The sequence below is a fragment of the Pocillopora verrucosa genome, chromosome 4 (assembly GCF_036669915.1).
Source record: "Pocillopora verrucosa isolate sample1 chromosome 4, ASM3666991v2, whole genome shotgun sequence".
Classification (NCBI taxonomy): domain Eukaryota; kingdom Metazoa; phylum Cnidaria; class Anthozoa; order Scleractinia; family Pocilloporidae; genus Pocillopora; species Pocillopora verrucosa.
In genome coordinates this window covers 7,505,791-7,530,932 of record NC_089315.1, presented here as the reverse complement: position 1 = coordinate 7,530,932, position 25,142 = coordinate 7,505,791, and the positions used below count along the sequence as shown (strand labels likewise).

General features: G+C 38.3%; 2 protein-coding genes across 3 annotated transcripts in view; one reads left to right on the top strand and one right to left on the bottom strand.

Annotated features, from left to right (window-relative positions):
• The first annotated feature begins 3,862 nt into the window (after positions 1–3,862).
• On the top strand, positions 3,863–17,815 carry LOC131786669 (pre-B-cell leukemia transcription factor 1). 2 transcript variants are annotated; one of them, XM_059103754.2, is made up of 12 exons: positions 3,863–3,992; positions 4,352–4,561; positions 4,755–4,828; positions 12,369–12,601; positions 12,828–13,018; positions 13,782–13,917; positions 14,100–14,253; positions 14,749–14,927; positions 15,739–15,864; positions 16,011–16,076; positions 16,341–16,380; positions 16,817–17,815. In XM_059103754.2, the coding sequence occupies exons 2-12, from the start codon at positions 4,386–4,388 to the stop codon at positions 16,993–16,995; spliced, it is 1,554 nt and encodes a 517-aa protein (XP_058959737.1). In that variant the 5' UTR covers positions 3,863–3,992; positions 4,352–4,385; the 3' UTR covers positions 16,996–17,815. The 2 variants fall into 2 exon arrangements, with proteins under 2 accessions (XP_058959737.1, XP_058959729.1); XM_059103746.2 differs by lacking the exon at positions 3,863–3,992 and having other exon boundaries at positions 4,119–4,561.
• A 1,796-nt stretch (positions 17,816–19,611) lies between these two features.
• LOC131786660 (GTPase-activating protein and VPS9 domain-containing protein 1) overlaps positions 19,612–25,142 on the bottom strand; it is a 13,853-nt gene continuing 8,322 nt past the window's right edge. Inside the window, exons 9-15 of the mRNA XM_059103734.2 lie at positions 24,961–25,095; positions 24,520–24,646; positions 23,785–23,851; positions 23,571–23,685; positions 22,445–22,517; positions 22,197–22,262; positions 19,612–21,755 (exon numbers count right to left, since the gene is read on the bottom strand). Coding sequence (XP_058959717.2) covers positions 21,480–21,755; positions 22,197–22,262; positions 22,445–22,517; positions 23,571–23,685; positions 23,785–23,851; positions 24,520–24,646; positions 24,961–25,095 — 859 coding nt within the window. The 3' untranslated portion in view covers positions 19,612–21,479. The remainder of the gene's footprint in view (positions 21,756–22,196; positions 22,263–22,444; positions 22,518–23,570; positions 23,686–23,784; positions 23,852–24,519; positions 24,647–24,960; positions 25,096–25,142) is intronic.

The window sequence follows — 25,142 nt, the reverse complement described above, 5'->3', positions numbered from 1 at the left end:
GAAGTCCCTCTAGAATACTCTGACAGAGTACAGCAAAGATCAAAACAGGAACGGTTTGGTTGACCCACCCCCAGAGAGTGGGCCATTTGAGATTTGCGATTGTTGTCAGACAAAGAAAAAAAAAAAATTTTAGTGATTTTGTTGTGATCATTGAAGTTATTTTTTTTCACCTTGTTTGTCAAGAATATTTATAGAGGTCTGAACGGCTGTCACGGAAAAGACACATTTGTGATTGTTTTTCTAAAAAGGGAGGTTTATCCTACGGTTGACGTGTGCTTCCTTTTTCTCATTATTTTATTGCTGTTACTATCTTCATCTGGCGCAGGTGACGCTAAAATTTTATCATAGCTGCCATCAGGAACTCCCAGGGCCAGAGAACAAAACAAACATGTATAGAGGGGTTTAAGTTTTTGAGAAGTTGACATCGAAAGGGCGATAGCTTTCGTTTAAACAAAGACTATACTCTCTCGCTCGCAGTGGTAAACTTGGCTTCTCTGGGAGGGCCCCAAACAATATCGTATGGTTAAGAAATCAGTGTAAGTTGTACACAGACTCTTAGTTTGGTTTGCCAAAGAGGCGATTGTGGGTAAGAGAGAACGCCGAAGGAAGGAACCAGGCGCAAGAGGACACTCTTCTCTATCAAAATTTTCAAGTGAAGAGTTTGTTTGCAGACGTGCTTGTTGCATAAGAAAGTTGTGTTAAAACCCTAATACTATAAAAAAGTTTTTACGCCAGCAATTTTCACCAAAGGTAATACAGTCTGATTAAGTAAATCAATTAAAACGATAGTAGGCGGCCACTAGATGATATGAAGTATAAATGTACATAAATAAGTAACCTTCAGACCCTCCCTTATGATACACCTCCGATCACATTTCTTCTACCAATTTCATTTCGGCAGTGACATCGACAGGGCAGGACAAGAAGGCCGACTCGAGATTTATTCCGGTCTGCGAGGTCGCGTGCACCAGAGCAGGGAGAAAACATGCAGACTAGGAAAGTTTCTCCGATGTGTACTAAACATGACGAGGCCAGTTGCACGCTAAATAGTTCTCCTGAAAAACTTTACAAGCTTTCCGACAGCGTTTGATTTTTTTTTTATCAATAAATCTTTACAACGAAATTGTCACCTTTGCGAAGGATATGTATGTAGGGTAAAAACTATCAGAGAACCGACCTGAGACAAAACTGAAGCTGTTGATCACTGTTAGAGAGCGTATCTGCTTGCAGACTTCTTTATAAGACGGATGGCACTGGATCGTTTTATCATTTGCTATTTTTATCTGGGGGATGTAAAAATCGTTCTTCATCAACGACCAGGGATTTAGTTTATAATTCTTACTTTGTCTTAATTCTTCTCTGCGTATTTCTAATTTGTATTTGTTGTTAGCTGAGCTGAATAAAATAAATTTTATATCTCTGTCTAATTTTATACCGATCAAAAATATTTTATGCACTTAAAAATATTATTTATTTGTCTTCGATTGTCCTAATTGGGAAAGTGAAGTGACGATATTCTGATGACTTATTTGAACAAGAAGCTAAGTCCAGAAGAAAATAAACTGAATGTAACCAAATCTTCCATGAAAATAAGAGATTCTTGCTGCTTGAGCACCCTCTGAGCTACGTTCAGTCCCTAATTTTCCCCGAGATCATATGATTATCCAATGAGTAAACTTAAGAAAGCCGCTGGGTATGGTGGTAGTTTTGCTCTCGTGGTCCTCTCCACGCCTGATCTCGCGCATGCTCTCTATGTTTGTTCACAGTGTACGCTGTCCACGACGTCTAAAGCTATGGATAGTCAACAGATTAGCCCAGCTTTTCTTTTCTTTGTTTTTAACGCATTTCAATTTACTTCCTGTGCGCTTAAGTTTACCTTACTCTAAGAAAGACTTACAATATCAGTTTTGGAAAAAGACTGATCGAATAAATAAAAACCTTCAACAAAATACGTGACAAACACACACAATAAAATAACGAAAGTGAAAAATAGCGAAAAATGTTGCGAAAGAAACTTCGAAAAAAAAAATACTCCTAAGACTGACTTTCCTTTTTAGTTTGAGGTCAGATCTAGTCCAGCAAAACATGGGCGCTGTATTGAGAAGTATAAACTGTCGTAAATGGACGCATCAAACAACTGTGGTAGATGCACTCAGAAAAATCTTTCTTTAGAAAGACCTCAGTGAATCACTTCAAAAAATGTTTCAAAGAACCATGATGATATCAGTAAGAGTTTTTTTTTTTCTGTACCAGCAGGAGCCACCACATTGCCAAATGGGTTCCTGGTACCATTTGCTGAAAAGTTTATCTCTTTAATCTTGGCGACAGCATGTCTGAAAGAAAAACTAGCCCAGAAATAGAAAATTTTCACTTTGAATAACATCTTTAAGTGTTTCAGCGCATAAACAGTTTGCCTATGTAATGTAGATAAGTATCTGAGAGGCTTACTTGTGTGTAGCCGGCAGAATCGTTTTGAAAAGGTTGACCGTAAAAAATAAACAACTGATTTTCATAATTGCGGTATGCTGGGCAGAAATAAATGCTTCATAAAGGCTGTTTCTTTAGAAAATCCTTTTTCCACAAATTGAGACAAAAAGTCTGGCTAATTTCCAAGTTGCTAAGCCACCTAGGAAAAAAGCAATTGCACGTGGTTATACTGTCTCACAGGCTCATTATTACCGAGGGGTGGGAGATTCTGCTGCCAACACTGAAACAATCTATGTAATCGTTGCTTTCTTCTCATTTATTTGTTCCGTTGATACCCGTGGGTGGAGAGATGGGACAGATGGCCATATAGAAGAAAATAAAGAAAAAATTATGAAAACAAATAAGTGGTGGGAGACTGGAAACGAGGAATATTAAAAAATTTTTATTTAGCGAAGGGATTTTCAGATAAGTTGCGGGGGCTTTTGGGCGACGTCAAATCGAAAACCGTTCGAGCCAAGGTAGTTTAACGCAATTGCCCCCGTCAACGGAATGATTCCGATGGGAAATAGGAAAAACGTAGTTTCTCAACTTCCTTTTAGGTCTGTACTGTCTTTGTACACTGTAAATTAAAATCTGAATAGAAACAATGCACGATCCGTGATAGGCTGTTGCCTGTGATTTAGGACAGCATAGACGCACGTTTAACGTCAGAGAAAAGTTTCCCTTCTTTTCTATTTTTTAAAATTATTTTTAAATTTTTCGTTCAACGTGATTTGCAGTTTTAAAAATGCTTCTGATCATTATGAAATAAAATAACATTATCATCATTATGAACTTAGCTGTTGCAACCCGAAGCAATTGACTGGCAAGCAGAGGGAAGTATACTATTAAGCTGTCTCAGGATTCAGTGAGTACAGCGAAGGATCATAAATTTAAATGTGGCAATATTCGCGTCCAACCCACTTCATTGTTATCTATTTTGATGTTTTTTCCCCCTTTGATGGCGTCAAATTAAGTCTTGCTCATCGAGGTTCCAAGATTTTTATTTCTTTTTTTGGTGGATTGAAGTGGGAAGTCTTAAGCTTTTTCTGCTGTTTGAACAATTTTCACCCCAACTGATTTCAAATGCAAAAATGGAACAAGAAGATGCTGGTGATAAAAATTTATGTTAACACGAATTATTTTGCATATTTAATAATGCGTTCTGAAACCATGTTTTGTCTGAATGTGGTATAAAGTGTTTCATTTTTCTTCACGTAAGAGTAACCTAAAATGTCGATTTCAAAGTAAACTGAAAACAAAAGTAACGAAAAACGTGACCGGACGTCTTTCCACTTGCCTTTTGTTGTTTCTTTGAATTTCTGCTCTTTGTTCCGCCCCAAAACAACACCTGCAGGCAGCACCATAGCAACAGTAATGAATATTGACATTCTGTCCTCACTTGGCCGCCATTTTGGAAATTTTGGGGCGTCCCTTCGATGATCCTTTGTTCTCGTTAAATTTTCAGCGAGGAAACTGTACATTGACGCTCTGAGTTCAGGCAGGAAGCACTTAAGTGAAGGAAGGTGAGTTTTTACCACCGAGTGAGAGCTGTGTGACTTTCCTCTGATGAATTTTACATGAAGGTTTTTATGCTAATTGAGCAAATCCAGTGGTGTCAATCATTCGCGTTCTTCTCACGCACCGAAAGATATTGACACGTCTGTGCTTCAAATTCAAAAGATTTGTTGAGTGGCAGATTGGAAACACGACCGCCAACCGAGCGTAACACTCTGTGAAATATAACAGCTATCATATAGTGTTGTTGCTTTGAAACTGCGAGGTCGAAAAGTGGCCGAGCAGGGCTTTATTTTGACCGTCGGTTAAGTATAGAGTTGAGCATTCCTATTTCGTCACTCTAGCGCGGACATCTTGGATTTTGTAGGTTTATTCGTCGAGAGCTAGATCTTTACTGCGTGATGGAAGGAAATGTGATGAATTCTGTCCAAGTTCCCATGTTATCGGGTCAGCAAGCTGCACTGGAGCAGATGAAACCTCCTGAAGAAGGCCCGGACGGTCGTAAGCAGGACATAGGTGATATTTTGCAGCAAATTATGAACATCACTGATCAGTCTCTGGACGAAGCGCAAGCGAGGTGAGTGAAATCGAACACATTGTTGATTTCGCGTCGTTTCTTCGAAATCCTTCCGATACTACGCTTAACTTTGCAGTGACGCATACTTGTTCAGTTCCCTCTTATGTATACTAATAACTGTCGATCTTTTGACTGCATGCCTTTTGGCTTATCATATGATAATGCATTGTTTTCCCATCACATATCCATTTAGGAAACATGCTCTGAACTGCCATCGAATGAAGCCCGCCCTTTTCAACGTCCTCTGTGAGATCAAGGAAAAAACAGGTTAGTAATGACAGCTTTTAACCCTACCACGTGTTTATTTTCTTCAAACGCCTGAACCAACATGAGACTTGCGGCTCATTCTTCTTCCTCAATCAGATCTGGTGGTATTCAATAAATCCTTCGAAATTTTTGTCAAGTTCGTAGACAGAACGATTCATTTATCATCTCTCGAAACGTTCTCTGACTTTAAATCGTCAGGTTGCAGGCCTTAAGTCAAGGATGCGTCCTTCTGATTTGATATCATTAAACGGTCACATTTTTCTTTTATTAACGACAGATTTTTTTTTTTCGTCAAAATTATTCACCCGGTCGTTATTGTGTTAAAGCTTATCAACAAAGATCGCATACAAGTCGTAAGTTAGTTTGTGTGACAACAAATTTTTTATCAGCGGAAGGTTGATATATTAATCACTCGTTTAAATGTGTTTGATTTCGAAGCAAAGGCCTCTATCAAGAAAAGGTTTGTGTAGATTTCACTGATAAATTTCTTACTCTCAACTAATTTTTTTTTCGGCTTCGTTTTTCGCTTGATTGCTCGTTCGTTGCGGTTAAAGTGAAAAGTAGTGATTTCGGATATCATAGGGTGTTTATACTGTAGTGTGAGCATAATGGATTGTTGGTGCGAATGTTTATTGTTTGTCTACGGTCTCCCTTTAGGCAAACAATAGTAGCCAACTACACAAAGAAAATACCTTTGTTTTGTTATTCGATAATTCGGCGAAGTCTCTCTTTAGTGATATGAATGTTACATGGTTCCTCTATAATTTAGTTACACTCAAGAACCATGGAATATCCAGTATCTGCTGTGTATCGTACTTTGAGAATTTTGTAACTATCTCTTTATAACTGCTCTATTATGTAAGAAACTGAATCAATTTGCAATTGTTATCAACTGAGAGAGCAGTGTCCGTTTTTGATACCTACTTTTTTAAAAAACAAATTCTGATAATTTCTTCTCACTACATGACTGTGACTCTGAGAACAAACTGCAAATTTTAGGATTCAAAATTCAGCCTAGCACGACTCAGTTCAGTATGACTTAATAATTACTTCGTGTACGTGCATAAAAAAATCGTTTTTTTATGTAAACCTGTGTTAGCCTTGTCACAATTTTTCCATTTAAACTCTTTATTCAATAACGCAACAGTTACTACATGACAACATGGGCGAAATCAAAATGGCGGGTCCGATACCACGTTTTTTCCCACAGGTCCGATGGGAGCGCGTGGTATGACGTAATATGACATCCCCCTTTCTACCGATGTAATAATAATAATAACGACAAAAAAAAAATGGAACTTATCATATCTCCAGAACATTACAATACTGGTTGAAAGGATATCCCTCCTGTGCTTATACTTATAAGTCTATTCTTTAGTGTCTCTACTGTTATAGATCCAGCCTTTGTGCAGGTGTCACAGTCCTCCCAGATCTGGTCACATATCCTCCAGCTATGTCTGAGGGTCCCTGGGGGATGTTGTTCAGTGGCACTGTTTCGCCAGATCCTGGTCTGGGGGCTGCACCGTTTTTTTGCGATGTCTGTGTGTGACTGACTGGGGCAAGACTAGTTGTCTGCTGAGGTATCTCAGAACCTTGGTATACTGGGGTTTCCACCCGCTGGCATTGTGTTCCCCTCACTGCAGTTGTGTCTGGTTTCAGTTGGGCCCGTGTTCTTCGATAGGTGGTACCTGTACTGCTGGATCTGATGATGTAAGATCTTGGCTGTTTGGCGGGTTTTACAATAATGCCAGGTTCCCAGGTTTGTGAGTGGTGGTTGTACGTGCGGATGGGTTGGTCAGCTTCGAATGGCTTTTTGGGTGGTCCTGAATGCTGGTTGTAATAGTGGGCTTGTTTCTCCTGACGGGCTATGAGCTTACTTTTCATGACCTCATGGTGAGAGTGGTTGAGGAGGACTCTATGGCATGCTGGTAATCTAGTTTTAAATTTTCTGTTGGTGAGCAGTTCTGCTGGGGATTTCAGCTGGTGATCCAAGGGAGTGGCCCGGTATGATAGGAGAGCAAGGTACGGGTCCTCTTTATTTTCATCGCACTTTTGGAGAATGTTTTCCACGGTCTGGACCATTCGCTCAGCAAACCCGTTGGATTGGGGGTATAGGGGGGAGCTAGTAATGTGTTCTACCCCGTAGACGTTCATAAAATGCTTGAATTCTGCCGAACTGTACTGCGGTCCGTTGTCGGTCGTCAACTGCGTAGGGATGCCGTGTTCTGCAAAGATGCTCTTCAGATGGTTGATAACTGCAGATGACGTGGTGCTTGTTAGTCTCCTGATGACAGGAAATCTGCTGTATTGATCTGTCAACAGGAGGTATTGCTGCCCTCTAAATTCGAACAAGTCCGAACTGAGTCTTTCCCATGGTCGGTGTGGCGGTTCTGGCTGTAGTATTGGCTCTTTCCTTGCTTTATTTTGGTATTTCTGGCAGGGTTCGCACTGGTTAACTTGGTTGATGATTTCCTTTGTAATTCCAGGCCAGAAAACGGATGTACGTGCTCGTAAAAGGCATTTCTCTTGCCCTAGGTGGCCTTGGTGTATGATGTTCAGGATTTCAGGTCTGAGAGTAGGAGGTATCACGATGCGGTCTCCTTTTAGTACTAAGCCGTCCTCGATGGTCAGCTCTTCTCTGAAATTCCAATAGCCATGTAGCAGTTGGGGGCACTCTTCTCTTTTCTGTGGCCATCCTTCAAAGACCATTTCTTTTAACAGAGACAACACAGGATCCCTCCCTGTTTCGTCACGGATCTGTTGTAGCTTTGTTGGAGTTGCAGGGAGATGTTGTGTGACGTGGTGGACATATATCTCTGAAAGTTGACTGCTGCTAGGGGTAGGCTGGGGGCTGACTCTTGAGAGAGCATCGGCTATTGGTACATCAGGACCTTTTACGTAGTTGACCGTAACGTCGTATTTCAGGGCTCTCATCAAGAACCTCTGTAATCTAGGTGGGCAACTGGACAGTCGCTTCTTGAAAATCGCCTCAAGAGGTTTATGGTCAGTGTTTACTGTACAGTGCTTTCCAAAAATGTAGTAGTTAAATCTCTCTAGGCCCCATACTACACCAAGTGTTTCTCTCTCAATGTTGCTGTAGTTTTTTTCTGTGTCTGTAAGTGCTTTGGAGGCATAGCATACAGGTTGCCCCTGCTGCAAAAGGACGGCGCCTACTCCTTTCTGGGAAGCGTCAGTTTGAATGACAGACTCGATGTTTGGGTCAAAGTATCTGAGGACTCCCATTGATGTGATTTCCTGTTTGACTTGGTTGAATGAGTCGTCGTGTTCAGGTCCCCATACATATGCGGTGTCCTTCTTGGTAAGTTCTCGCAGTGGTGCTGTGAGGCTAGCCAATCGCCCTGAGTATCTTGTAAGGTAGTTTACGAGGCCTAAGAAGCTTTGGAGGTCTTTGCGGTTCTCAGGTGGGGTCATCTTCTGGATTGCAGATATCTTACTGTCATCTGGTTTGATTCCATCCTGGGTCCATTTGTGGCCGAAAAAGCTGACTTCCTGACATTTGAGCTGTACTTTGTCTTTGTTGAATTTGATTCCCCTTTCCCTGGATCTGATCATGAGGTTTACCATGTTCGCATCGTGCTCTTCCTCTGTAGCTCCGTATATGAATGTATCGTCTGCAATGCCGGTGACTCCTTTCAGGCCCTCCAGTGCTGAATCTAAGTGTTTCTGGAACACATCTTGTGATACAATAAGGCCAAAGGGGAGCCGGGTGAAACGGTATCTCCCGAACGGGGTGTTGAAAGTAGTCAGGTAGGAGCTGGCTTCGTCTAATGGTACATGCCAGTAGCCCTTTTTGGCATCAACTACACTAAAGAATTTGGCACCACTAAGCTGTGTGACTACCTCATCAATTGTTTTGGTGTAGTAGTGTTCGCGTTTTATTGCCTTATTTAGGTCACGTGGATCGAGGCAGACTCTGATTTTGGTGACTTCTCCTTTGCCGTTGGTTGTTTCAGAGAGGACGATGCTATTAACCCAGTCTGTGGGTTCGCTTACGGGTATGAGCACTCCAAGTTCTACCATGGTGTTGATTTCCTTTCTAAACATGTCTCGAAGGTGTACTGGTACGGTACGTGGTGCGTGGATGACAGGTTCAGCATTGGAGTCTAGGGTGATGTGATAAGGTTTCATATTGAAGGTTCCCAGGCCTTCAAAGCAGTCTCCGAAGTTGTTGAAGAAGGTTATCCTGTCCAGTGGGGGGTATGTTTCAGTGTCTAGACGGCTAGGGTATCTGCTGGTCCTTTGGTGCGGTTTGCATGGTCTGTGTTCTTTAAGGCGGGTCTCTTTGTCTTCTTTGGAGGTTTCTAGGCTGCAATTAAATTTTACCAGCTCAAGTTCCTCGCAGGTTTTACAGCCAAGCATTGTAGGTCCTGGTACGTCAGTAACATTGAAAACGACTTCTTTAATGCTGCCATTTTGATGGACGTATAGTGGACAGGTTCCAAGGGTCTTGATGGCGTGGCCTCCATACGCAGTAATCCTGTGGTGTGTTGGGCCAAGGGGTATCTGCTGGGAACTGCGGTTGAGTCTGTCATAGTCGTCTTTGGAGATGACATTAACTTCTGCACCAGTGTCGACCTTGCAGATAATAGGTATCAGGTGTGTATCATGGGGGTCTACCGTGACTTGTATTTCAGTCATGACTTTGGTGCGTTGTTTTTCTTTTTGTTCAATGCTTGCGATCATTGAGGTACTGGGGCTGTCTCGGGCTTCTAGTGTTCCCAGGAAGACTTTGTCGTAGCTTGTGCATTCACTTGTTACACCATCAGGTTGTTCTTTTTGTAGGGTCATCACATCTGACCTTGTTTTAGACTTGCAAACTTTGCTAAAATGACCGCGTTTGTTGCAGTTGAAGCATTCTACTCCAGTGGCTGGGCACTGCTGGTCTTTGGTGTGTGGTGTGTCTCCACATCTGTAGCACTGTCTTAGGTTGTTGTCACGTCGTCTGTTTCCTCTACCACTGGTGTACCTTTGGTGGGGCTGGTTTCTGGGCTTGTTTCCTCTGCTGATTGCATTGACTTCCCCTTCTTCTTGCTTTGGGTTTGTAGTGTCACTCATTGCTTTTAATTGCATCTGGGTAGCCTCATCAGTTCGTGCAATTTCTTTTGCCCTTGCAAAGGTTAATTCATTACCGCGGGCAATGCATTTTCGTCTGACCTCTTCCGAATCGGTGCCGAAACTAATGTGTCACGCATGAGTTCGTCATGTAAGTCAGGTGGGTAACCTGAGCTCTGTATGAGTAGCCTTGCTTCAGTCAGGAAGGTGGCTAGGGGACGATTATTCTGTTTCAGACCTCGTAGATAATATCTGTTCAAGATATGGTTTGCTTGTGGTTTAACATGGTCTTCGAATCTTTTCCAGTATTCTTTCAGGTCTTTTTGTTGGTCTTCGGTTAGCGACCAAGTGTTAAATAAGTCTATTCCGTAATCGCCTGACCATAGCAGCACATATTTGCATTTTTGAGTGCCGTCTCGAGCTTTTAACGGTCCATCAAGTAGCAGTTCACACTTTTGGCGGAATCTCTTGAATCTAGTTAATAAATCTGGGCCAGGGGTCCAGTCCATTTTTGGTACTTCAAACCCAACCAAGTCGCTCATTTTTGGCTAAATTGCACGATAAGACAGGACTTTGTAGTAAACACTGTAAAATCGTACGTACCGGTTTTCTTGGTTGTTCTAGCGGTGAGAATTCCTCTATTGGTGTAAATCTATCCCACTTCCGACATCCATGTCACAATTTTTCCATTTAAACTCTTTATTCAATAACGCAACAGTTACTACATGACAACATGGGCGAAATCAAAATGGCGGGTCCGATACCACGTTTTTTCCCACAGGTCCGATGGGAGCGCGTGGTATGACGTAATATGACAAGCCTGATTAAGATTATTCACATTTTGGTGAACTCCTTGTGTGTTTTTAAAAGCCCCGCTCATTGGTAACTGAAATTACAGGATTACGGTCTTGCACAAGGGTTTTACAGGTCACAGAAGACCTGGAAAGTCATGAAATTTTAAACCATTCACTATATTTAAAAGGTCATAGAATTCCAATATGAGTTAGGGAAAAACATGGAATATGAGAGGAAATATATTCTTGAAAGCAAAAAAGCATACGAAATACTGTAAATGGAGGCTTGTTTTTACCTTAATTTAAGGATACAGTGGACCTTCAAGGGCTTTTTTGGACTTTTATGGGTCAAACTAAGCATTACTACTTTACTAGAGCTTCCAAAAAAAGTTTGTAACATTGGAACACATGTAAGTTATTAACAAAAATCTAATGTTGAACTGAATTCTTCAGTCTTCTTAAGTGTGAATAGCTAATTATAACATGTCAACATTGCGGCAAAACATTCTGGTTCTTGATTATAATGGTGTAGAGGTCTCCTGATTTCTGTTGCATGTGGTGATCTTTTTTATTGGTTGGTATAAAAAAAAAACCAGACTGTGAATTGTTGTTCTTGAGCAATGGCCTCCAATGTAATGCGCATTGGAAAACTTTTTATAAGCAGACTTGACAGAAAAATCTTAAAGCAGCCAATTGAAATATTATAAAATCTCTTCATGGTTTCCATAACCATTTCCCCAGGATTGAAATGGTAAAGAAGTTTCTTTTGTGTGGTCAGATTTGATGCCCAATTAATAAGTAAATATGAAGCATATTCGGTTTAAACTTGTTGCGCTCCAGCTAATTTATAATTAGATCAAGGTAAAAGAAAAAGTTTTCCTAGGAAGCATATTACATACCCTCTCCATTGATATTAAGTTTATGGTGTAAATACTTCAAATAGCAACATTTTCCATAGAGAAAACCCTTGAAGCTTTACTGTATCCTTGAAAACAAACAATTTAATCTCCAGTTGCATACAGATAGGAACATAAAACTTACCCAAAAGGTCATGGAAACTCATGGAATGCTTGTGCAAGTAAAAAAATTAGAGTCCCTGTTTATTTTGTGAGGAATAATTTACATCTGAGTTGTTCTTTTGTGTGCGCATGTCTTGAAAAAACTAAGGTTTGGCACCCTTATATTTTTTTTTTTAGATGGAATTACTGGTGTTATAAATTTCTTCTCTAATTACCAAAATAAAATAAAACTATTCTGTGTTTTTGTTGAGTTATCTTTTATTACTTCCTTGCTCCTGCACAGCATGAATATTTTACATTATTACTTTCATTATAATGTTACACATAATATTATGATCCCAGGATCAGTCATGCTTCATTAGAAAAAAGAACATAAAACAAAAATCGATGAAAGTAGCTCAGAAGGTCTTAACCCTTCAACTCCCATCAGTGACTGAGAGAGAATTTCTCCTTACAGTATCAATACAATATCAAGCAGAAAAGTGATGAGAATGAAGAAAAATATTAATAAGGGGATTGTCAGGCAATATGATTCCAAATTCTTTGTACTAAACTCATAAGAGGTTTGTGACAGACAGTAAGGAGAATTGCTAATGAGATCTTGTGAGTGAAAGTCATCAAAGTCTCAATTACTGTTACATTTTTCTTCAACAGTGTTGAGTATTCGGGGATCTCAAGAAGATGAACCTCCTGATCCTCAGCTGATGAGACTTGATAACATGCTCCTTGCAGAGGGTGTGGCAGGTCCCGAGAAGGGAGGTGGGTCAGCTGCAGCAGCAGCGGCAGCAGCAGGGGTTCATGAAAATCAAGCTGAACATACAGAGTACAGAGCCAAGTTAAACCAGATCAGACAGATATATCATACGGAACTGGAAAAATATGAGCAGGTACAGTGCACTTAACAAAATACAGGACACTCTTTGGATTGATTGTGGTAAAACTAAATCACAATAACAGTCAGAGTTTCTTATCGGATAGAACATTTGAAAACAAGTGTTACATTGTAAACCCTTGTGATTCCTATTGGTTCTATGATTAGCACTTTTACTTGATTTATTTCAAATGTTTTATTTGGGTAATAGCCTTTGCTAAGTTTGATTTTTCTTCTTTTAGGCTTGCAATGAATTTACCACCCATGTGATGAATCTCTTGAGAGAACAGTCAAGAACGAGACCCATTTCACCCAAAGAAATAGAACGTATGGTGAACATCATTCATCGTAAGTTTAGTGCAATACAGATGCAGCTGAAGCAGAGTACTTGTGAAGCTGTGATGATTTTGAGGTCAAGATTCCTGGATGCAAGGTAATCCTGAGCAGTAAATATTTTATTCACAAACTATTTTTCCCATAAAGTGTGATGGCTTCCATTTTTTCACAATAAAGTTTCAGTATACTATCTAGGCTTTGGATACAGCATTTGGCCTGTATAGAAAAAGAACTGTAGAATTATTTTGTGAAGTTTCATATTTACTTTTGCTGAAAAGGATTCTAAACCATTCTTTTACAGGGCGTGAAAATTAACCTTTTTTTCTGATAGCCACTTGGCTCCTAAATTCTTCGAAGTGGTAGCCAATTCAAAAAAAGTTGGTCACCATTTTCAAAGACAAACAAACCCTTTTTTTATGCTGTCAACGTTCTAGATAGACCCTCCAAAATTAATTCAGGGAAAAGATCTCTAACGTTCTACAAAGTGGACACTAGGTTGGATGATATACAATGTTCAAGCTCACCTAAATCCAAGATGGCGTCTAGTTATCGATTGAGATGTGTGTGCTGAATTTTGGAAACAAACTTAACGAGGAAGTTTGCCGTGGATTTATCTTTGCAAATTTTTTTGATTCACTATATCTCTCGGTAAGGTTGTGATGAAACATTCTAATCACCAATTTGGCGACTAATTTTCAAGATTTGGTTGCCAAAGTGAAAAATTTAGTCGCATTGGCGCCTGTATTAGGCGCAATTTCACGCCCTGTTTTATCCTAATTGTCTACTGATCACTAATGGTGACATAGAACCTCTTAAACACCATCAGCAGAATTAATACCCCAAGTTTTTTGCCTTTTCAGGAGAAAAAGGAGAAACTTCAGTAAGCAGGCCACAGAAATTTTGAATGAATACTTTTATTCTCACTTGAGTAATCCATATCCAAGTGAGGAAGCAAAGGAAGAACTAGCCAGAAAGTGTGGCATCAGTGTTGCCCAGGTATGGTATTACATGAACTGGTGATACTCTAGTGGATGTTGACCTACATTTAATGGTAATTAGTACAGGCTTAGGTTTCAAGGCAAGTAGATCATCAGACTTTGTAAAAACCAAGTAAAAAGTTAATTTGGCAAGTTTCATTACTAAATGATTAAATTTGCTGTAACTTCTGTTCCATGTAGATATCAAACTGGTTTGGCAATAAAAGAATTAGGTATAAGAAAAACATTGGAAAAGCTCAAGAAGAGGCTAACATGTATGCTGCTAAAGCTGCCTCTGGTGGTGGTCCAGCAGGTCAAGTCCAAGGACAACCTGGGGTGCCACCCTCTGCTCAAGGTTTGTGTTAGTTGTCTGATAATTTTTGTTTTTTAAAGAGCTCCTTAATGCTGTTAGGCTGGTGTGCATCTATCCATTGGTGGACAGAGGGTTCATGGTAACTCTCTAACTCTAAGAGTGATCAGCAACTAATTTCTCCTTACATTAATACCGCTGAATCATTAGGATCTTGAGATTAAAGGAGATTATTGCTTCCTAAGAAGCTTTGATTGTTAAACAAATTCTCCTTGTCAATACCAAAGAAAACAAATAGAGAAAAGTATGAAGAATACCAGGTTTGGACGCTGATGTGAGGGTGTAAAGTGTTAAAGTTTGTATGAGTTTAGTTCAGGGAATGTGCCAGATGACATTTTAGAACCCTCTCACTCCCAAGATAAAAATTTCAATTTCAACCATTAAATCTTGATTGGTCAGCATTGAAAACTCAGTCTGAGTATGCAGAGAAAAATTTAAAAAAAAAATTATGTTGGCCTTACATTTCCCTACAAATTTTAGGACAATACCCTGGGAGTGCTGTAGCAGGGAGTCCAACAGGCGTGGTGCCATCCTCACAGCATCAAATGCCAGTTACTAGTCAGCCTCAGCCAGACATGTATGGTGTTCAGATGAATGGCAGTGGCATGAGTGCAGAATATCAGACTGGATCTAATGTTGGTGCTAATGTCCAGTCTCAGGTCAGTTGTAGTGAAAGTTGGTTGAGCCCTGAGGCTGAGCCATATGGTTTATAAGTGTATAAAATTCAACCCTCATGTAATTTGAGATGAGTGTATAATCTACCTTGGAAGGGTGTTGTGCATTTTTAAACTACAGTTCTTGATTTCATTTACCTCGAAGTGATTCATGCAATTTCTTCAAAAATTTAAGCACACTACCACACTACTCTCTAAATTACATTTAGATATACATAATGGTAATAGAACTGAGTGGAGTCCAATTTGGTCTGTGATCATATGAGTGACTGACGAAATTGGATGACCGTGAAGCAGGAGTATAATTTGTTGATCATGAGTATGACTACAGAAGGAATTGGACAACACAAAGTCCTGTTACCAATGAATCAAAACTATGCCAAATTTGAGATAGAAACTATACATTGATTATGTGTTCTTTTCATTAAAAAACAATGGTTAACTTAGCAAAATACATGACACTAGCATGCCCACATGATGCATACTGTTTACTTACACAGGCATGATGTGGCAAACGTCCTATTACACTGTCCAATTACAAACATGATGTGTACATTGTCCTATTAGTTCTTAAATTGGGTGGTGATACTCAATCACGTTTGAGAATTTTGTTAAAGTTTTGATTAACCTTGTAATCAACTGTTATTGCATTGTGACATGAGCCTCTAATTAACCTTTAATTGGGTTTTTCATACCATGTGGGTGTTTGCTTCTTACTGCATAATGCCTGATGCCAATAGTGATTGTTGGAATGATCATAAAGGAACCATTCTGATATTTATTTTTATCACTTAAGGTGCCAGGTTTGCGACATGTGATTTCCCAGGCTGCCACAGGTTATGGTATTGATCCAGCCACAGGACACATGCAACCTCATGGGCAGAGTCAGGTCTATCATGATTCTCATCATCTTCATCATCAAGTAAGAAAAGTATATACAGTTATAAAAGTATTCCTTGTCAGCAACTTAAGATTTATATAGACAATAGTATGGGGAATGTGCCTAGTGATGTTAGAGTGTAAAAGGTTAATTAAACAGTCTTTAATTTATCTTCTCTTGTTTACCAGGCAAGAGGGTTCAATGAACTGTTTGACTCAATAAATGTGTGGGCTGGAAAGGCAGGATCAGCTAAGGTATGGCCACATTACAACATACAGTTAACAGTAAACCATTCTGGGACATATTTAAGTAACTTTTTTTTGCTAGACATTGATAGTAGATTCAGTGGCTTCTAATAACAACCTGCCTGTGATGCTTGGCTTAATTTTTCCACTATTTCGTGTAGTTTTTGTTGTTACATGTAAGTAATGAGGTGCCTGTACAGTTTTGCATATAGATTTCAGTACAATGCCTCTAGATCTTCCCAACTTGGTGTAATCAGACTTTTATCATTGCAGAGTGGAGAACAAAGAAAGAGAGGGCAGAATGGCAAAGCAGGTATGGTGAAAATGATCTGCAAAGTGGCAGGAAACAGCTCCTTAATTAGTGGATAGTAGTTGGAGAATTCGCTGATTGCTACATAATGAACTTCCTGATTATTTACAATTATTGAATTTTCAAATCAGATTATTGCATCTCTAGTGTTCTGATTGGTTCACACAACTATGGCTATCAGCTCATATTCTGAGTCACCTTATATGGAAATGCATTGAGCCAACTGTTGCAAAGCTGAAAAAAGGCTCCAAATATCCAAATGTTCAGGATTCAATGGATTTTAATATAAGTTATTTTATTCCCATATGTTGGATATGGTACAATAGCTAAGTTGGCTCTTCACACCTCATTGGCTATTTATCATATCATATCCAATACAAAATCATGGAATAATTTTTAAATATTGGTTGGCTAAATGTACTTTTCACTAATGTCTTAGGAAGTCGCAGCAACACCCCTTCAGATTCCATACCAGGCTCTCAAGAGGACAAAGATGAGCAGGGAGGCCCAGAATTCTCTAGTTTACAGGGGCTGACTGAAATGACTAATGCTGACTTTGACTCACGCGGAAGTGAACGATCCAGGGATGAACCCCCATCAAAGAGGACTAAGATGTGAGAAATACTGGATGGATGAAAATGAGGTGGATTTTGCTGGATGGCTGTGGTTTGTGTTCAAGAAAACTGGAATGGACACTAGTGAATTATTTGAGGATTGTAGGAAGTTGTGTGCTGAAAGATTGATTTAGGAAGGTGTGCCTCAGTACATGTAGGTAAAAATGACTTAAAGACGCCTTGATACACATTGGACATGACGTTTAATTCTCAGCTCAGTTCATGGTGTTGATGTATGAAAAGCATGCTAGTGTGTTTACAGTTTTGGTGCTATAACTTTTGTCAAGAAAAATGCTAGCTCTTTTCGTTTCACAATGTGACAGCAAACAACAGAATGGCTGCATTTACATTGCTATAGTACCATCAGTGTAAATTTGGGAATGAGAGTTAGCTGACATGATTGTGATTTTAACAAATCCAATTCAAAATGTAATAAAAATGGTAGTATCTACTCTAATATATGATCTCAGGCTTGATTATAACAATTACAAGTGATTTAGAAAGCTCTATTGAAAGGTATTGTAAAGTATTAGTTCGTATAAATCATCAGTATCATCAGTATTAGCATTAGCAAGTGTTAGTTTCTCACCATGCTTCCAAAAAAACTTACAAAATGGCTTTTATGCCTTAGAAAAAAAAACTGGATTATGTAGAGTATTATTCAAACGACTTGTACTATTCTTGACTATTGTTGATGTTGGCAAAGATGCTTGCTTCTTGGTGTAAGTGCTTTGTGATCAATGTCTATTTTACTCCTTTCATGAAACTAAGATAGAGACGGTGATGTATTTGTCTCTCGAAAATTTCTTGCACTGGGGAAAAGTGTTATGTCAATAGCGTGGGACAACCTGATTATCCATTTCATTCCCAAGATCTCATCAGTAATTCTCCTAACTGTCTGTCATACAGTTCTTATGACATTAGTTTTGACAATTTGATATTGGATCAACTAATAAGCCCCTAATCAGTATTTTCCTTTACTCTCGCCAGTTTTTTGTGTGATGTACTATTGCTATTGTAAGGAGAAATTCTGTCTTGTTAGGGTTGAATTGTGATCAGTTGACAACTTTGTTAATTAAAGGTGCTGGTAATTCTTCCTAGGTAACTGGAAGATTTAAAAAAAAAAAAAACAGAATTAGGTCTTACTTGTTATGTGTTTATTGATTTTGTACGTGTAATTTCTCAGACTTTGTTTCCCAGACTTTCATAGGGACAGACAAAAGAAATCAGTTATATCATGGAAATAAATATTTTACAAGGATGGATAAACTGAAATGTGGAACATGTTGTTTTTGGAAAAACACCTAAGTGTAATTTTGTTTTTATTTTGTTAGTGTATATATATGAGTTACTGATAGCATAAATTTTTATTATAGGTGAATAAAGATATTGTCAATATTAATTATTTTAGAATAATTATGGTTCAGTTTTGATACAATGAGACAATGCTGGTGATTAAACTAGAGAGGATCATAGATTTTGTTGTTGAGAAACTCCATCCTATCTATTTGATCAAAGTTTTAACTTGTGAGGTGAGAGGTGGGAGGCCTTGCAGTTTGGTCATTGTATTGTGTTCTTGGACAAAAAGCTCTTCTTTCACAGTGCCTCTCTCCACCCAGACTATAAATGGATACCAGCTAACTGTCAGGGAAGCTTGATAAAATGCTGGGGGGTGACCTTGTGATAGACTGGCACTCCATCAGGGTGGATACTCTTAGTTGCCTAATGCTACAGAAACCTGCATAACCTCCTACTGGATATGCCTCCTGGCTCCAGTGCAGAATTACGGTCAAGTCGCCGACGTGTAAAATCGAGTAGAGACGTCGGCGAGTTGGTCTTCAATCCAGTACAACTTATTAGAAGATAGACATATAGAAAAGTAAAAGATATTTAGTGAAAAAACAATTTTGTTTTCTTCTAACAAAGTTTTTAAGGATCTCGTGGCGAATAAAGCAAGGTAAACATCACCAATTAATATAAAAGCTTCAGACGCGAACTAATTATTGTGTGACAACAACACTGTGGAGACTCGTCATGTCAATCGGTCAGATTTTTTTTTTTTAAAACTTGGCTTTCTAGACAAGATCTTTAGTAAAAAAAACAATTCTTTTTAATTCACCTTAAAGAGTGACAAGCATCATATTTCTCAGTAGAGTGTAACCCCAAAATCAAACAGATAGATAACGAGAATAATGGCCATTTAAAGGAGGTGTGATAATTTCACAGAATTTCCATGGTAGTATCATAGGGAATGTAAAGAGAGCAGCTTGGAGATTATGCATAGGATTGAACCTGTGATAATGGCACCTTTGTAAGTGGTCATCCTGTATTAAGTAGTTGGTTGCCAAAGTCATGAATTTTTATCAAACTTTGCAACATTATGGATTTGTTCTCATTTCTCACTAATTCACCTTCTTGGCTAACCTTTGTTAGCAGCCTACTAGTTTGTCTTCTTTCAGTTAGTGTTTTTAACCAAATTGTGTGCATATTTTGATTCAGGGGGCCTTGAAACTAACACCAAAATTACCATCAAAGCCATCTGGAACAAAGGTCAACATCATAAGGAGCAATCCAAAAACTGCAATAGGAGCTTCAAACATTAAAAAAGTGGATACATTAGTAGGGATTAGTTTTGGTATTGTCGTTTATTATTTTGGAAGGATAGAGTGAGTTTTCTGAACCAATCAAACTTTGCAGTAGAGCATTACTACCAGTAATTAAAATGAAATGTAATTCCAAATTACTCTCCACAAATATTTGAAAATTATCATATTAGCTATACACTGGTTTATTTGTAAAGCTCTTGTAAAAGCCCTATGGACGCTAGGTTTATACTACATGTGGGTCTTCACATCTTGTAACACTTGAGCTTGTGTGCAAGCCACTGACTGTTAACTTCCAATAAACATCAGATTCCTTAAAGACCCCTCAAGCCCCTTTTCTCAAGGCCTTAACCCTTTAACTCCCACTAGTGATCAACATGAAACTTCTCCCAATAATATCCATACATAATTCAGCAAACAGGTAATGAGAATATTCAAACTTATCAGGTGGAATCTGCTATCTTGATCTAGCACCAAGTTCTCATAACTAATTTACAACAAAATGTGTAGAAGCTAGTGGGGAGAATTAACAGTCAGATCTTGGGAGTTAAAGGGTTAAACTTACTCCCATGTGAAGAAATTCTTGTGGGCTAGCACTACTTTGGGTATTTTCATCAATTTTAAGTAAAAAAATAAAAATAAATCCATTTCAAGTTTACAGCTGTAGTATCCTCATACTTGAAGCATACATAAGTAATGAAATTTTTTACTCCTACAGTGGAACTGCTTGGTAACACCATGCTGTCTTCTACATGGTGATTAACCATGAAACCCCAGGGGTGAATAGCATCTGATTTCTCCTTACAATATCCCTGAATCACACATTAGTATCACAAGAATAAAGAAAATGATCACCAGCCAAAAAGCCCTTGATTGTTAAACAAATTCTCCTTGTCAACACCTAAGTAGATGTATAAAAAACAGTACAGAGAATATGCTTACTGATGTTGGGGTGCAAAGGGTTAATATATCTTACTAATGAGCAAGAAAAATCTGAAATTTTGAATGTCTACCTTGAAACAATAATTACCTTAAATTAATGTTAACACACTTTTTTTTAACACACTATCCCAAATAGTTTCCAACATTAAGTCAAGATACCTTCCTTAAGTATATATGCTGTTAAAAACAACATGAATTTAAAACCCCCTACAAGATTTAAAAACTTAATACATATTTTTTGCACGGAACATAAAGGCTTTCTCATGTTAAATGATTTGAAATGTGAGAAACAATTATACAAACATGCCTGCTTTTCTGTGATTCATACTGATAAAAATAAATGCTTGATGCAACACAATAAGTGCACAGATAATCAAGAACATGTTTATCAAATTAATTAAATATATTACCCTAATCTAAAGTTGTAATGACTGGCACATCTGTAAAATGCAATGTAATATTTTCAACTTCCTTTGTCATAGAACAACATAATATTCCCTAATAATATCATAAAAATATATATTTTTGCCTCTTGGAGCTATTGGTCTTCAATGTCTTTCACCTTGCAACTTCTTTTGATTCAAAGGTAACTGTCTGTGTCCCAAAAATGACAAATAAGGCAACAGTGGTAGTAAAATGTCTTAATTAAAGAGCCAAACAGCTATAGTTGCGATCAAGTTTAGTCTCACACAGTTCATTTCATTAAAGGAATAAATCTGGGTAGACTTCATCTGTTGTAATTGTATCAGGAGTGTAATGCACTCAAGAATTTATGGCTCTCAAATCACTTCAATGTTGTACCTTTGGATTAGCCCTTTCTCACTAAAACAACATGAACTTCCTTCATTTTCTTTAGCCTTTTTAACTGCTTACTTCATTCAGAATCAAGTTGGGTTCTACCCTCTTAAATTGTATCTGATGAATCTGTTAACCTCATTTGGATTTAGCTTGAGCCATAGCGCAATGTTTTGATGAAGGCAATAGCTGCACAAAACTGCATCCAATAATAAGCTTCCTCTCCACTGAGCCTCTTGTCATAGAAGTTATTAACATATTGCATGGTAGACAGAAGGCCCTCAGGATTTGCATGTATCACCACATACACTAAGGCTGGGACAAATTCATCTGCACCAGGCACACTAGTTTCACTTGCTAAACACAACAGATTCATAATGGTGACACAACATCGCTTGACACACTTGAGCTTGTCTGTTGGTGTCTAGGGAAGCAAGAGAAGAATCTCATAAAAAAAAACCACCCATTACTCTAGTTTCTGATACATTCATGAAGCAAATCTAGAGGGCATTGGGTGAAAAACTTAATATGGGTGAGCACAATTTGTATTCATCGGTTGTACAACTTTGAGTGAGCAAATCAAGAGATGGAGATGGCAAACAAGTGCCTTCCCTTTGCACTGTCCACTGAAAAAATTAGTGTGCTGCTCTAACCTTGGCACCAGATGGAAAGAAAAACAACACAGTCAAATAGGATGTTGAGGACTCTAAAAATGGAGAGGTAGAAGATGTATTTTTCACCTTAACTGAGAGCCATAAATCAGGTGGGTGAGATTGATGGAGGAGTTAGTGCCCCAGTTCTCCCTCAAGGGGTAAAAACATTATATTAAGTGAAGTAAAGCAAGAGATAGAATAAATGCAACTACCTTGTAAGCATTAATTGCCAGCAGTTCTTTCTGAGCTGATTCCCAGGGTGCTTCCTTACGGTACATCTGTTAAAAAACTAGAATGTTAGCTTCCTACCTGGACCACATTTTTCTTTTGGTCAAAAAAGAACAAGATACAAGTATTACTTGATAATGCAATGTGAACATTCTTTGATTAAGTCAGATCAAAAAAGACTTGTGCATAAAATGATACCAAAACTTGTTAAAGATTTAGAATTAATACATACCTTAGGGACTCTTACAGCTTTGTGATTAGGATGAATAACTTTCTGCAGGTTGATCACATGCTCATGAAACGTACTGAGAGTACAAAAACAAACAAGACACTGAGGATATTGATGTGAGATTTCAAGAATAAACCCAATAACCAAAAAGGATCAGAATCAAAGCTGAAGTGAAAAAGTGTCAAACTCACAGACTGCAAGAAGCAGCTTCTTGATCTGGTATTTTAACAGAAAACATATGTCTATGCGTTTATGCATATTAATTTTATCTACAATATATATACACATACATGTAGTACTATTAGTAATTGCAGGTATTTATAATCTTCAGTTGAAAGCATTGTTCTCCCTCATTTAAAGAAGACAGGTAAGTGGAATTTTCGAACTGGTAGAGCAATCCTTTTACCTGTTGAACTTTGGGAAGCAGGGATGGCACAGTGGTGAGGGCACCCACTTCCCACCACTGTGACCCAGGTTTGATTCCCAGACATGGTGTCACATGTTGGTTTTTCCCCAAGTCCTAAAATTTTCTTCCCTCCACAAAAACTCATATTCTAAATTCCAATTTGACCTGGTAAAAGTGGACATGAAGAGCCACCTCATGAAATGTCCACTGTTGAATCCCATTTTAACTTAAAAAATTCCAATTAATTTTAGGCAATAATAAAAGGAGCTGCAGGTGATAAATTTAACTGGTTACACTTGAAAAGGAATGTGAATCAAATGACAAACCCCGCTGTAGCTTTTAACTGTATGGCTTATCCCCCTGGACTAAATACTAGCCTACTTTAGGGTACATGTTATCCTACAGCATTTGGTCAGGTTTTATTAACAATTTGCCAATTCTCATTTACACGTCCGTGTGGATAGAGGCTCTGGGCAAGTACCGGTAAATTGCCTTGCCTACAAAGAAAATGTCCTCAGCCTACAACTATACCTGAAATTTATGACTAGAGTCTAAGATACTAACACTTGGCCCCCTGCATTCTCAACAGATAATCAGTAAAAAAATTGCAATTTTTAGTTACATTTCTTAGGAATTGATATTGACCAAGGTCAGAAATCTCTAAGTGCAAAACCTGGCTTATGAACAAAAGTACTGCAACCTCCAGTTTTGAGCATAGCTCACCTATCTATTTGCTGGTCAACTCCACCAAAAGGGTAAAATGCAGAAATGTAGATACTGCTCATAATGGCACGTTCTATTGCCACCAAGGAATCCTGAAATTGCTCATCACTGACACCTGCCAATCAAATGATAAATAATAATTATTTGTTGGATAATTTTATGTAAATGTGTGTAAAATCATTGAATACTTTTATTTTGAGCTTATTCCTTGTACCTGACCAGATTGGGTGCTTTTCCATCTCATCCCCTAATGTCTCTAGGAATTCTTCAAGCAATGCACACTGTCAACAGATTTAAAGAAAATTATTTTAAGTGGAGGGTTTTACACAAGAGCCACCTGCCAATGGATTTGCTGATCACTCTGATAGAAGTTTTCCCCAGGCTACTTGTGCTATCGCTATCAACGAAAGATGTAGCCCAAAAACCAATATAAATTGTTTCATTGATTCTGATGTGGTTTTCTTTCCAGCAACATCAGCTTAAACTAGAGTTTGAAAATATACTAAGAGACTAAAACTTTATTTACATGAAGCTGTGTAATCTATAGAGCAGGTTAGGTAGGCCATCAAAGGTGTTACAGTTAAATTACATCTGCTTCAGTTTTTTAACATTACTGAAAATAGTCTCTCTGTTGCTGTTTAAGAGTGAAACTCACTCAAATCACACAGAAGTTTCCACCAAAATTTTAGGTCACTGCATGCCCAAAATGTCTCTTTGCCAGAAAACCAATGGGTGCTCAAGGGAGGGAGGGGGAAACTTTGTACTCATTACAAAATAATTACTCTTTACAAGTTTGTGTCAAGTTAATGGAGTAATGGAGTACTAACACTGATATTATTTGTGCAAAATCACAACAGCATCTAACATGTTTAAAATCAGTGAAATAGTATAGGAACTACCTGAGGTTAAAACATGGTCAATGAGAGTGCAATATTTAATTTTGTCAAACCTTTTCATCCGGTGTTGGCAAGGATTGAAAATTATGGGTAAATCTACTAATCTCTCCTTTCTCCTTTGACTCAAGAAATAGCTTCACACAAGAGGTTGTAAAGTAAGTGCGACAAATGATCTTGTCCCTATGAGTTCAGAAAACAGCCACTCATCAAAAGTTATATGTAGCAACATCAATAACATCTTGGTTACTGAGAATGTGGAAAAAATGCTACAAACAGTTGTTGTTGAATGATATAGTTGCATAGTAGTTGGGTCTTAGATGCAATCTCACATAATTTTCTCAGCCATGTAATGTAATCTACACGACTTACATTTTTCAAGAATGATCTAATGAAACAATGTCCATACTCTCTCTCAGTCAACCAATAACTAATATCTGAGGATATAAAATTATTTAAGAATTAATTAATTAAAAAAAAAATTTGGGTATTGTTACCTTTCCACTCTTTCTACTAATCTCTCCAGGTGTGAATGAGTTGCTAATAGTCCTTGATGTGCATTGACCAAGTATGCTAGGTATGGAGCACGAGCTTTATAATCCTCCTGTAATGATTCCACAAGTCTAGCAAAGCTATAGAACAGCAACCACAAGTTATTAGCATTCTGCACAAATAGTGA